Consider the following 13,253-nt stretch of genomic DNA (forward strand, 5'->3'; position numbering starts at 1 on the left):
GAACAGACTTTACTGTATATTGTTGTTTTTTTTCACACAGAGTGTAAGACATATATTTTATATTTGAGAAACTATTACTTTTGTGGTTGATATTTCTAATGTGCTTGTTGAACTACCATTAGCTATTACTTCAGTTTTTAGCCATTTGCTCATTGAATTCTCTTTTTAGTGTCACGACTAGTGTTTTGAAAGGATTGTTATTTACCCAGGTGTAAAAAAATGTAACTTGCTATTGAGCACTCAAAGTTTTGTATGTTGGATGTTTTTCTCAGTGGATCATACTGTACATCTTTTAGAATTGTGTTGGTATTCATTGCACTTTTATCTCCAACCATCAGTTATATACATTATTTTTTCCAAAGGTATTATGTATTCATTTTGTGTCTATTCATGTGATTTTTTTTTTGCTTATTAAAGATAACAATAATGTAAAGTACAAATAAATATATTTTGACAGCTGTTGAATGCAGCCCTTCATCATTCTTCACCAGGACAAGTACAACTGCTGTTTGCATTTGATTATGTAGGATTTCAAGGTAATATTAATATTTTTATGTATCTATTTTGTATAAATCCATTTCTTATTTGTATAGCTAGTTTACTTTTAAATTTATAATTCATATTTGTGTTATGCGAATTATGACAATAAGTGAACAAGTTTTCGAAATGCTGTTATAAATAAAGAAAAAAAATGGGTGTTTAATAAAATGACCTTGCTGATGTCAGTACACAATTAATATACATCTTTTATGAAAATACAAAATTATTATAACAGTTTTCAACCCTCCCATTGTGGGTTGATCAAAATGCACATTTCATGACATTTTTAGAGTTGCATTTAAAATTTAATTAAACTACTTTATTATCTTGGTATACCAACAAACTTGGCATCAAATTTTAGTTAATAAATAATATTTTAATGTTACATAAATTAAGTTTTTATTTTCATAAGGAAATGTTTTAAAAATCCTCCATCTCGCCTAGTATGAGAATTGTGATGTGTTTTTCATCTTTTTCCTCTTTTCTTATTTATTTACCACTTCTCTGAGAAGTATGGAGGTTCACTAAAATTATTCATCATAATGTAGTTGTTACTAAGGCAGAGCATAACTTTTATAGCCTTCAATCTTATTTCCTTCAGTGTGGATACCTGTAGGTGCTAGAAGACCTCCTAGAGAAGCTTCTGTCTTTTCAATTTATTTCCTGTGTGATCTGAATGTACACCCATGTGTTTGCCATATATTGCAACAATGGAGCAGAGAAGAGGATCCTGGTGGTTGAGGGGTCCAACCCAAATATATCACTTGGTCTTGAATTCCTGTAGATGGGTGACCTTGGGGTGGCAAGAGTCAGCCAAATACCAGTATTGGCCATTCCCATCAGGTGTTGTGGACCTTGTATCTTCTGATTGTTGGGTATCGTGTACATGAAACCTTGGTATTGCTGCCAAGCCTTTTGCTTTCAGCTCTGTAGTGCATACCCTTGTAGGGGGCTCCATAGTGGGTGGGGATATTGGACCCTGAACTTGTTTTTTCTCATTGCTTTTCCCCCACCCATTCACTGTTAAGGCTTAACAATCTTTGATTGGTAATAAACCATACTTGGAGGGCTCTAATACTTATACCAAGCTACAATTGATAATGTACCTTGATTCCTCATTTTACAGTCACTATCTAAAAAGTCCCTTGTGCAGATGTTGACATTTTTTATTCAAGAAGTGATTGGAAAGGCTTACTAGGTCTCTCAAATTTCTCTGAAAATTAAAATCTGGAGACGGTCTGGTTGAAACATTCAAACCAGAACATGCCAAACTCCTCTTGAAGTCCAAGACTTTTGGGGTTTGTCTACTTAGGTTACTTTACTCTCCATGCTACCCTGAATACATCTAAAGGAGTTATTGCTGAGAGAAATCTTCTTAACATCTCCAAGTCAGAGATTCTTGCTGGTCTCTCAATTTAAGTAGTTCTGACATATCTCCATTTCCAAATATGAAATACTGTAGCTTACCCATCTTCTCATTTTGGTGTTTACTTCTTCATGTCTTTCTCATATATTCCTCACCTTCTCTGGTGTTTCCATTACCAGCAGTTTGGTCACTCTAAAGCCTTGTGCCATGGTTCTTTGTGTTGCTCCTGTTCTGGTGGCAAAGACCACAGGGCAAATCTATGTGACCAGGAGCTTCACTGCCTCAACTGTAATGGTTCCCACCTTGTCTGTTCTTGTTCCAAGTGAATTGAGGAAAAAGAGGTACAGCACTTGAGAGCTGTTCACAACATGCTCTATCCTGTCTTCCATGCTGACAAAGACGTGCGCTGCCACCCTCCACTCTACCACTTTGATGGGTATGCAGATTGAACTTTTCAAGCCTCTTCAAGAGTCTTTTTCCTCTTATCTTCAGAGTTTGTTGTCCTATGTGAAAAAGGGAGATGATAGGTCCATGCTAACTCATTTCTCTATCTCTTTCTGTTTCTAGTGGCTGCTAGGGTCCCTCTTCATTGGTCCATAGATGTAAAACCATTATATGTCATGCTTGCAGTCATTAGACTTGCCATCTTCTGACAGAGATCTACCCACTTGATTTTGGGCAGAAATCATGAAAGTTGACAGACCTATTTTATAAAGAGAAGTGGCAATGTTACAAACCAAAGGGCTTTCTGCCCTCATCCCTAACTAAATAACAATGGCCACACTGATACAGTGGAAGTGTCGAGTCTTGAGTTCAAATGTGGATGACATTAAAACTCTGGTTCATTCTGTCTAGTCTGTCTACTTATAGGAAACATTTCTCCATTATGGAGATCCTGTCATCCTTTGGCAGTGTGTAGGACAAGATTTGGAAGGTTGGTGGGTTGTACACCTCCCAAGCCCTTTTGATCTTACTCTCCAATAGCTGGGAAGTTGACAATGTCCCTGACTTTGCTAAACACCTTTGGGGAAAATTTTTTCATATCTTTTGAGCTTTTCTCCTTCTCCACAGTCTTCTTGGCCATCAAGAATTGGGCTAAGAGGTTGCTAGTTTCCTTTCAGTGGGTGGGTTTCATTAGCTACAGTTGTCTGTTAACCATAGTGAAATTGCAGATTGTTCTTCATTGTTCTGGTAGTACATCAGTTGGACCATACAGTATTAATTATGATATGCTGCACCATTTATCTTCTGTTTCTCTCTCCTACCCTTCCATATGTTTTAAATCTGGATTTGGCAGGGGGATTTCTTTCTTTATGCTTAGCACCAGGATATTATACTACCCTTTACTAAGCCTGGGAAGGATCTCAAGATTCTAATAAACTACTGACCCATTGCTATCCGTGTAACGTCTTGGAGAAAGGTGGTCAGTGCTCATCTTGTTTGGTTCTTGGAATCATACAATCTTCTATTTCCCATCCAGTGTGGGTCTGACAACATCGTTCTGCCATGGAGCATCTTTAAACATTGATCAGGAAAGCCTTTCCAAAGTGAGAACATGTTTCTGTTTTCTTTGATCTTGAGAAGGTATGGAATTTTATGTGACCTCCACCCCTATGAGTTGTTTAGTCATTTGCCTGTTTTATTCAGACATTTTTTACTCGATAGGAAATTCAAAGTCCATGTGGGTTCTACACTTTCTCATTCACTCCCAAAGGAATTTGGAGTACTTCAGGGCTATGTCGTGAGTGTCACACTTATCAGTATTAGGCGTAACGCCATCACTCGTCAGCTTTCTCTGACTGTTACAAATGGTCTAAATGTTGACGACTTCCACATTTTGTGTCAGTTGTCAAACATGAGGTTTATCAAGTGGCAGCTCTCAATTGTCTTGTGCATTGGACAATTGCACACAGTAACCCACATTTTACTGTTATGCCATCATTATGACCACAAGTGATGGCACCATTTTAGACTTGTTTACACTCAGAATTAACCAGTGACTTTAGACAGTTCTTTGATAGTGGTGACATAGTCCATCTTGACTGTGTTTTATAGCTTTTTGTGGACAATTGGCTTTTTAAATTGTATTTGTTTTACCTTGTTATGGGATTTCAACACCATCATGAAAAATACAAAACAGAAACCTCATATTTTAGCATGTGCTGTTTTGACTTTGTTTAGTTTTAACTATAATATATTTGTTACTATCTTTTTATTGTTTTTTAATATTTTTCAGGGAATTGTTTTACTTCCAAAAAAATGAAACAATTCCTGTTTTTGTTTTTTCAAAGGTTGGTTTGTTCTTTTACCACCTGTTTGGTACATATATCCTCCTTGCATTGTGTCATTAAATGGTAACTAACCAACCAACCAATCTTATTTATTTGTGGAGCCATAAACTAGAAAATCACACCCACTTGGTATGCTCATCTATTACATCCTCTCTTTCACAAATTGCTAATAGTTGTTTCTCTTTTATATTATATTGCTTATAACCAATAGAGAGCCAAGGTTGTAATCTGTCAAATGATGTATAATAGTATGTGGTTTTCTGGACATGGTATTGTCCATTTAATTCTTCTGTTCATGGCAAGTAACCTGAGGCAAATTACAGTTACAGTGCCTATTTAGTAGAGTTCTAGTTAATAAAAGTTTGTAAACTGGACCTATTAATAAAACTTGGAAAATAACAAGTAATTACAATTAAATAAAATACAAGTAAAGTCTCAAAATTTATTTACAACTATGATTTTAAAGTGCAGTAATACTGAAATATGTAATGAGTTATTTTATTAAACACATGCTGGGTTCTTCACTAATCTTCATAGTAATAAAACTTGTATAATAAAGTAGACTTTCTGTGAACCGAGAAACAAACCACTCATCTATGTGTATTTCATAAACTGTGTACACTCAGTGTAGAAAATCTGGAAATTTAGTGCAGTTAGTTTCCATCGTATATGGGTTTCTGTGAGGGTTTCAACAGTGACAGTTTTTCAAAGATAGTTTCAACAGGTGGTAACTGAAGGTAAATAATATAAAACTGAAATAGCTGTACCCAATCATTACACACAGTTTATACAATCATGTGTGAAAAATAACTTTACATTTATAGTTTATCATATGACAATTTTTTGCATTTTTGACTTTGTACAGATAAACAAGTGGTTCCCTATCAAAAACATTTTTGTCTGATTTGGAACAATGTGTAAATCCTGTTATATAATTGCTATAACAGGTGTCCTGTGTTTCTTGCCTAATGGCCAAAGAAACTCTCATGATATTAGAAGAAATAACAACAAACTTCTCTTATTCAGAACTTCCATGCAGTAAACAAGTAATAGTTTCCAGGTAAAGCCTGGCTGATAGCACAAACTAGTCACTTTCAAAAGAGAAGTTGTGTAAGTTAGTTTTACACCTTTTCATAAAATAAAACTATTCGTAATAGTACAATGAAATAAGTGCAGGATATTGGAAATATTTATAAACTCTTTTAATAATGTATTTATATTATGTAATGAAATGTAACATCAATCCAAATTTTGTGAGGTTGAACTTTGTAAAACATATCACAAATAACAACATGAATGTAGTATTGTGATAAAATGAATGAAAAACAAAACATTTATTAAACGTTTATTTTCACTAGAAAATAACTGCAGTTGGGAAAAATCAGATTATTTGTAACATAAAGTATGATTCGTAATAAAATACATAATGTATGAAAACATACATATAAAAATTAGAAATTACAATACTGATGATGCTTTTCCTGTACATCTCAAGTACAAAACATCAAATATGTTTGAAATTCATGGTTAATTGGTGACAGTCTGCTAAAATATTTTTGTGAGAGATTTTTGTCCTTCTTTCATTTCTTAAGATCAAAGGTTTACAAAAATATTCGAAATGTAGATTCAAAGAAATGTTTTTGAAGGCTGTTTATTTTATATTTCACAAGTTTTTTTTTCTTTGCTTCCACTTTTCTCTCAATCTAAACAACATAGTTTTCTTATTATGTTTCTGTTCATTCTTGGATTTGTTATTTCTGGCTGTAATATCTGAAAATAAAACTGATCCAGTTTAGGAAGCATTTTTTCAATCTGAAAATCTTTTGCTTGAGTAACTTGTCGAGGTGCATAAAAATGATAAATCACAAAGATTTTTAACAGTAATATTAAATTGACTTTGTACTTGGTAATATGTTTCTGTCTCTTTCAGTTTTATCAACTGTAGTACAGCAGAAGACTTTAACTGACAGTGCAGTTTGTAAAGAAGTAATTCCTTTAGCTCTCAGCAGTGTCACTTGACTTCAGTAATACTATCAGACCCTAAAATGGCATCTAGGAGGCTGCTAAGTAACCTTTCCCTGTCCACAAATAGCCAACATTCTTGTACTTGTATATACCTTAGAACGGCTGATGTAGGTATAAATACTTTTATTGATAAGGAGAGAACAACGTTTCAACCTTCCCTAGGTCATCTTCAGGTTAAGAAAGAGAGAGTTTGAATGTAACCATTGATGGACAGATGTCTTGTGGACGAGATTATAAACGGGTACGGGATTGTAGGTGGTATTACAGGCAGATGTTAAGTTATTAATTACTATAGGTATAAAGGTGTTCCTTTATATTGGTTTAATTTTGGTTTTAGTTGCTGTATAAGTAGGTATTTTTTGATTTTTCATTTGTTTATATTTGTTTCCCTACTTAATATTTGGGTGTTTTCTAAACCAAAATTAAATCAGTATAAAGGAACACCTTATATCTATACTAATAACCTAACATCCACTTGTAACACCTCCTACAATCCTGTATCCGTCTATACTCTCTTCCCTAAGACGTGCCCGTCAACGGTCACTTTCAAACTCTCTCTTTCATAACCTTAAGATGACCTAGGAAGGTCAAAACATTATTCTCTCCTTTTTGGTAAATGTTTAATACCCATACCAGCTGTTCTGAGAGATATTTTTATTTCAAGTGAGTTTCTTATTAAGTATTCTTGTACTTGATTTCCAGTTTTAGCAAAGTAATGAAGTTAGGCATTTCCTTCATTGCTTTTACCATATACAATTGGAAGTATTAAGAAAGAAGAACTGTATAAATTTCCCTTACTTTGGAGATGCATAACATGATATCCCTCATCTTAGAAATGTCATGGTATCCCTTATTTTAGAGAAGCTGTTTTCATTTCATTTCTATACATAAATTGCAGTTTTTTTGTCTTCTCAAAATTAGAAGCTGCAACTTTTTGTGGTGCTGGATTTCCAGGCCAAAGTGTGCCAAGCTGGCCTAAGTTGAAATACTAAATCTGCACCATGTCATCTTCCATTGTACGATCCATTATTGATGTACAGATATTTGTCATCTTGCATTGAAAGCAGTCTTTATTCTAGTTATAGATTTATGAGGGTATGCTGTTCAATTAGTTTTTTTTGCTGTCAGTTATGGAGTTGCACTAATTTTACGTTTTTTACAGTTTGGTTTGGTTTTATTGTAACTTGAGTTTATGTGTATAATACTGAATGTATACAAAATTATACTAAAATATAAACAAATAAATTAATTATCTCTGTAATGATACTAGGTAGAAATGCATAATCTTTGTAACGTGAAAACATTCAGATCTCATTTCCAGTGAGAATTTTGAATTGGCTGCTTCCCATGAGAATTTACATATAAACTAATCTTCATTGCATTTTCTATGAGCATTCTTAATTCATCTCTCTTACAAAAAGTTTCATTACTTAGAGATTTATATTTTTGAAGAATAAATCTTAAATATCATTGAAGTGGATAACTTTGTAAATTTAAGTCTACTTATGACTAGTTTTATTCCAAAACATATTTACATTTGCTTACACTATAGCTATTTCTTGATCTTCAGGATTTGCACACTTTGCAGCCCAGCATGGCCAGGTGGGTTAAGGTGTTCAACTCGTAATCCAAGGGTTGCGGGTTCGAATCCTCATTGTGCCAATCATGCTCACCCTTTCAGCTGTGGGGACATTATAATATGATGGTCAATCTCACTATTCATTGGTAAAAGAGTAGCCCAAGAGTTGGCAGTGGGTGGTGATGACTAGCTGCCTTCCCTCTAGTCATACACTACAAAATTAGTGACAGCTAGTGCAGATAGTCCTCGTGTAGCTTTGTGTGAAATTCATAAAGCGAAAAACAAACAAGCTGCACTCTTTACTCATTAGCATATTGAGAATGCTTGTTGCAATTTCGTTTACCACACTTGAATGCCGTAGGCAAATTGTAAGTTGCAAATTTCTTCAACTTCAATGTGTTCTCTATCTAAGTACTGCATGTGGAGCTGGGGAGGGGTCACCTTCAGTCGAAGTTGTCTTTGATATGATCTGTTGTAAGATGGAGACGTATATGTAGACTGATGGTGTCTCTTTGGAGAATTCTGAGGTGGCTTTAAATGTGCTTTTACCAGCTCCTTTCACTAGGTCAGCCTCAACAGAGGATAATTTTTATCAGCCATTTCCAGCCCCTTTACTCCTATTGATGTTTCAGGTTTTGAGGTTTTGGAGATTTCTCCTATTTCATTTGATGCTAGTCCTTTGTTAGCAGAAAGGATGAAAAGTGACTACTTGGTTTCTTCCTTCTCCTGAATCTGTGATCATTTTAAACAGATCAGTTTTCTTAGATTTTTCTTACTCTCATGACTGTCTTGAGATATTTATCTTTGGTCCAATTTTTGAAGCTTATCAACAATCCCCTCAGCAACTTGAAGATAAGTTGGGGATTATGCTGACTTCTATATCAGTCAGATTGTCTTCTTCATTTTTTCTTTGGTTTCCTGCCTAGTTTTTTTGTTGAGATTTATTGGAATGAGATGATTTGTTACAAAGGCTTTGTTTAACTTCAGGGAGTTACAGTTAGCTCCTTTTCTCTGTCCTATCTTATTTGCTGGAGTTCTAGATATGTTGCAATCCTGAATTAATACAACCCATTTACATTCTTCTCTATCATCAACAGCCTCTTGTCTTTCTAGCTGTAATTTGTGAGTATTGGTCTGTAGAGTTTCCTGACCTTCTCCTTTTGTTTCCAGGTCTGTTGGTTTCCATAATAGGGTTTATTAGTATTTTCAAGGATCTTTAGCTTGAACAGACCAATGACAACATTATGTGTGATTATCCCTGGGGTGAGGAAGCAGTGGGAGAATGGTAACCTCATTTCCTGGACATTTCATGTTCTTACACCAAGGATCCATGGGTGCTTCAAGGCTGGCCATTTAATTCACATAAACCTCCACCATTGTCTGCACAGCCTGTTGCCTTTCCACCTGCAACAAATCCACATGGAGTGGAGCTCTGTTTCAAGGCCATAAGATAGTTGTTAGTTAAAAAGGCAGTAGAGTGGGTCAATCCCATTTTTCTGGAATGTTATTCCTATTTTTTCTTGGTACTCAAGAAGACAGAAGATTGGTGTCCAATCATTGATTTATCTTGACTCTACCAATTCCAATACCCTTTTGATTCACAATGGACTGTGATGGCACTTTGCACCAGGACTTTGGATGACTAAGTTTAATGCTACCAATGCTCATCTTCATATTCCTGGAGGTTTCTCAGGTTTGTGCACAAGGGTCAGGTGCTACAGTTCTGGGTTCTTCATTCTTGGCTTATATCAGCACCTTGTATTTTCTGCAGAGTTGTTTGAGCTTTTTCTTATTTACATTCCTTGGGCCTGTGAACACATCATTATTTAGACAACAGTCTCCTTCTGGCTCCATCCCATCAATTAGCAGAAGTGCACTCTCAGATTATCCTTTCAGAAACCACAAAAGTGAGTTTCCTTATTATTTTGGATAAATGTGTTTTGTCACTTATGCAATATCTCCTATTTAGAAGTCTTTTTCGATATAAAATTAAGTCATGCTCAACCAACCCCTTTGAAAAGAGCCATCAGCCTTTTACTTCTGTCTTCTTCTCCTACTGCATTACGGTTCTCTCTCTTTTGGGGATATCAGCATCCCTAAAGCCTCTCATTCCTTTGGGAGGAGTACATATCAGGTCCCTTAAGTGGTCACTGCATGACTAGTGGATCATGCACTTGATTTTTCGGATCATCCTGTTTCATTATTCAAGAGCAATATTGTCAATTGCGAATAGTGGTTGGATCAAAGTAACAGTACTATTGGGGTACCCATTACACCACCTCATCATAAGATCTATCTGTTCATAGATGCAACTCTTCAGGGATGGGGAGCCTGTTTTCAAGGTCAGAAGTTTCTGAGAACTTGGACAGATGGCAAGTCTACCTTCCATATCAACATTTTCAAATTTCTTCCAGTACATCAGACAATGGTTCAAGGTCTGTCTCTCTTGAAGGGGAAAAATTGTCATGATACATTCTGAGAATTCTGTGGTTGTTCTCAGATTGTCAAGGAAGTGCACATTCTTGAGACCTTTAAACAAATAACAAAAATAGAAGGAGCAGAAAGTGTTCATACATTTCAGAACGTGTGAAAAAAACTGATATTACCATAAAAAATTTTGTTTAGTTTGGGGAATAAACAACATTATACCATTCCAGAACTTGACACTGGGTTCATAATTATTGGAATTTAGCCAGCAAAACATTTACTTCTGGCAATTTAGCGCCATCTTCGTCATTATCTGCTTGGTCATCATGGTGAATAGGAAACAACTGTCCAGTGATTTAAAAAACCGAATTATTGTAAAATACAAGTCTTCTGTGTCTCTTTCCGGTATTGCTACACAACTTAATGTGCCAAAATCTACTGTTCAAAGCATAATTGCGAAGTTTAAGTTTGCAGGATCAACTGCTAACCTTCTTCATTCTGGACGCCTCTCCAAAATTCCAGACAGAACCAAGAGGAAGGTTCTTGGAGAAGTTAGTAGGAACCCTCGTTTAACACGTAATGACATACAGAAACTGGTAAAGAAAACTGGGGTCGAAGTAAGCACCTCTACAGTTACAAACATGTTACGCTCTTCTGGGTTTAAAGCATGTCATCCTCGTAGAACTCCATATTTAAAGCCTACTTATTTAGAAGTACGATTGAGGTATGTAAGAAAGCATGTAGTTAAATCCTTTACCTATTGGAAGAGCATTCTTTGGTCCAACGAGACTAAAATCGAGCTTTTTGGCCACAATGATGTTCGCAATATTTTCCACAAGAAGGGGGAACAAAATCTTCCAAAGAACACTGTCCTTACAGTTAAACACGGGGTGGATTGATCATGCTGTGGGGTTCCTTCAGCTCTTCTGGTGTAGGTAGCCTTCACCGCATCAACAGAATCATAAAAAAAGAAGATTACATTGATATATTACGCACTTGTATCAAGAATGATGTTCTGAACTTGCGGCTTGGGCGTTGTTTGATCTTCCAGCACGACAATGACCCTAAGCACACATTGAAATATGTGCAATCCTGGTTGCAGAGGAACCATATAAGCATTCTGGAGTGGCCATAGCAGTCACCAGATCTCAACCCAATTGAAAACATTTGGCATGAATTGAAGACCAGGGTTCATCAGATTCATTTGAGAAACTTGCAAGAGTTGGAGGCCTTCTGTAAAGAAGAATGGAAGAAACTACCAATCAAGTACTGTCAAATGATCATGGAGGGCTATGAGGAGAGATTGCGCCAAGTAATTCACCTGAAAGGCTACACAACTGACCATTAAAGTAGATGCACAAACACTTTCTACCCCTCCTATGTTTGGTTATTTGTTTATCCTCACAAGCTAGTTTTGCAAATTGATTTGCATAATCTATAGTGAATTATCATTACAGGAGAAAAATCTTTTTCATGCTGTATTTCACCATATTTATCATATCTTAGTCTTAGTAGCCACCCACTTCAGACAATGTCAGGAAGACTTTGTGTGGGCTGGTATATGGACTAGCCTAATACTTTCCTTACTCATAACTTATGTGACCTGCAGTTTTCTCTTCTGAGGTGAGTATTTTCCTCAATCACTTACTCTTATTTTCAGGGTCCCTATTGTTTACAGTGGATCTCAGATATACAGATGCTTTCTGTAAGGATCATTTCTGCACTGGCCCTTCCATCTTTTAAGTGTTTGATTCTAGCTATAGTGTCAGTGGATGGTAAGTATGTTTTGAAAGCTAACATTTTTCTGAACTGAAAATGTATTTCCAGTATTACTTTCCTCTGCTGATACTCTGTCTTCCCTCTGAAAGCCAAATTATGTCTCGAAAAAGTGATCCTCGAGATGAGGTGCTTCTATACAGCATCTAAACAGAGGGAGCTTAGATGGGCAAAAAGTGGAAACCCTGGAGAATGAGGAATAGCTATAGTGTCAGTAAAGGTAAGTATTACTGGAAATACACATTCAGTTTAGGAAAATGTTAACTTTTATGAGATTGTGAAATTCTAACAAAATTACATGTTTACATAGAGAAACATTTATAAAATATTTTTTTAGATAGCCAAAATCAAGAAAGATTAACCACTAAGATGTAATGGAGAGTAACTGAGGAAAAAAGAAGATTAAATACATTAATTACATAATTTTTATGTAGTACCTGCATTTCATGCTTAGAAAGTAATCTTTTAAAATTTGTTTAATAAAGAAACTGTTACATAAATCACGTAACTTCCACCTGTAAGAAGTTATTTTTAGAATATTTTATTTTCCAATTTAAAAAAAAAAAAAGGAATATCCTAATACAACTCTAAGGCCTGGCATGGCCGAGTGAGTAATCTGAGGGTCGCGGGTTTGAGCCCGCGTCATGCTAAACATGCTCGCCCTCCCAGCTATGGGGGTGTTATAATGTGATGGTCAATCCCACTATTCGTTGGTACAAGAGTAGCTCAAGAGTTGGCGGTGGGTGGTGATGACTAGCTGCCTTCCCTCTCGTTCTACACTACTAAATTAGGGACGGCTCAGTGCAGCGGGCTAACAACCTACTCACTTAAAATACCTGTTGAAGAATCTGCAAGCGATTGTGGCCCTATGTTCCTTGATGGAATCTAATGGTGATAACTAACTAACTAACACAACTCTGCTACAAGTTTGATTTATACATTTGATAGTGGTTTTGTGACAATAACTAAAATATACATGTAAAAAAACAAGGAATGCAGTTTTTACGTGTTGAATTTTTTTTTTCCTGTTATCCTGTTGGTGAAACATAACTCAGTTTTTGAAATGTTGATACTAGTACATTAAATAATTTTTATTTGTTTGAAATATGCACCTGACAACACAAAATAATACAAAAACAAGCTTCTCTAACTATTGTAAGTTATCCAGCCATAAGTGTGTCAGAATAATTCCTATAACTTCTCATCTTGAATTTGGTGATAGCAGCTTTTAATTGATAGATGAAATAAT

The 13,253-nt window shown here is 35.5% G+C and overlaps 1 protein-coding gene across 1 annotated transcript in view; it reads left to right on the forward strand.

The window, feature by feature from the left end:
• Window positions 1-13,253, forward strand: part of LOC143249695 (myotubularin-related protein 10-like) — a 78,207-nt gene that overhangs the window by 16,762 nt on the left and 48,192 nt on the right. Inside the window, exon 6 of the mRNA XM_076500002.1 lies at window positions 458-536. Coding sequence (XP_076356117.1) covers window positions 458-536 — 79 coding nt within the window. The remainder of the gene's footprint in view (window positions 1-457; window positions 537-13,253) is intronic.

This window comes from Tachypleus tridentatus, chromosome 4 (assembly GCF_004210375.1).
Source record: "Tachypleus tridentatus isolate NWPU-2018 chromosome 4, ASM421037v1, whole genome shotgun sequence".
NCBI classification, from domain to species: Eukaryota; Metazoa; Arthropoda; class Merostomata; order Xiphosura; family Limulidae; genus Tachypleus; species Tachypleus tridentatus.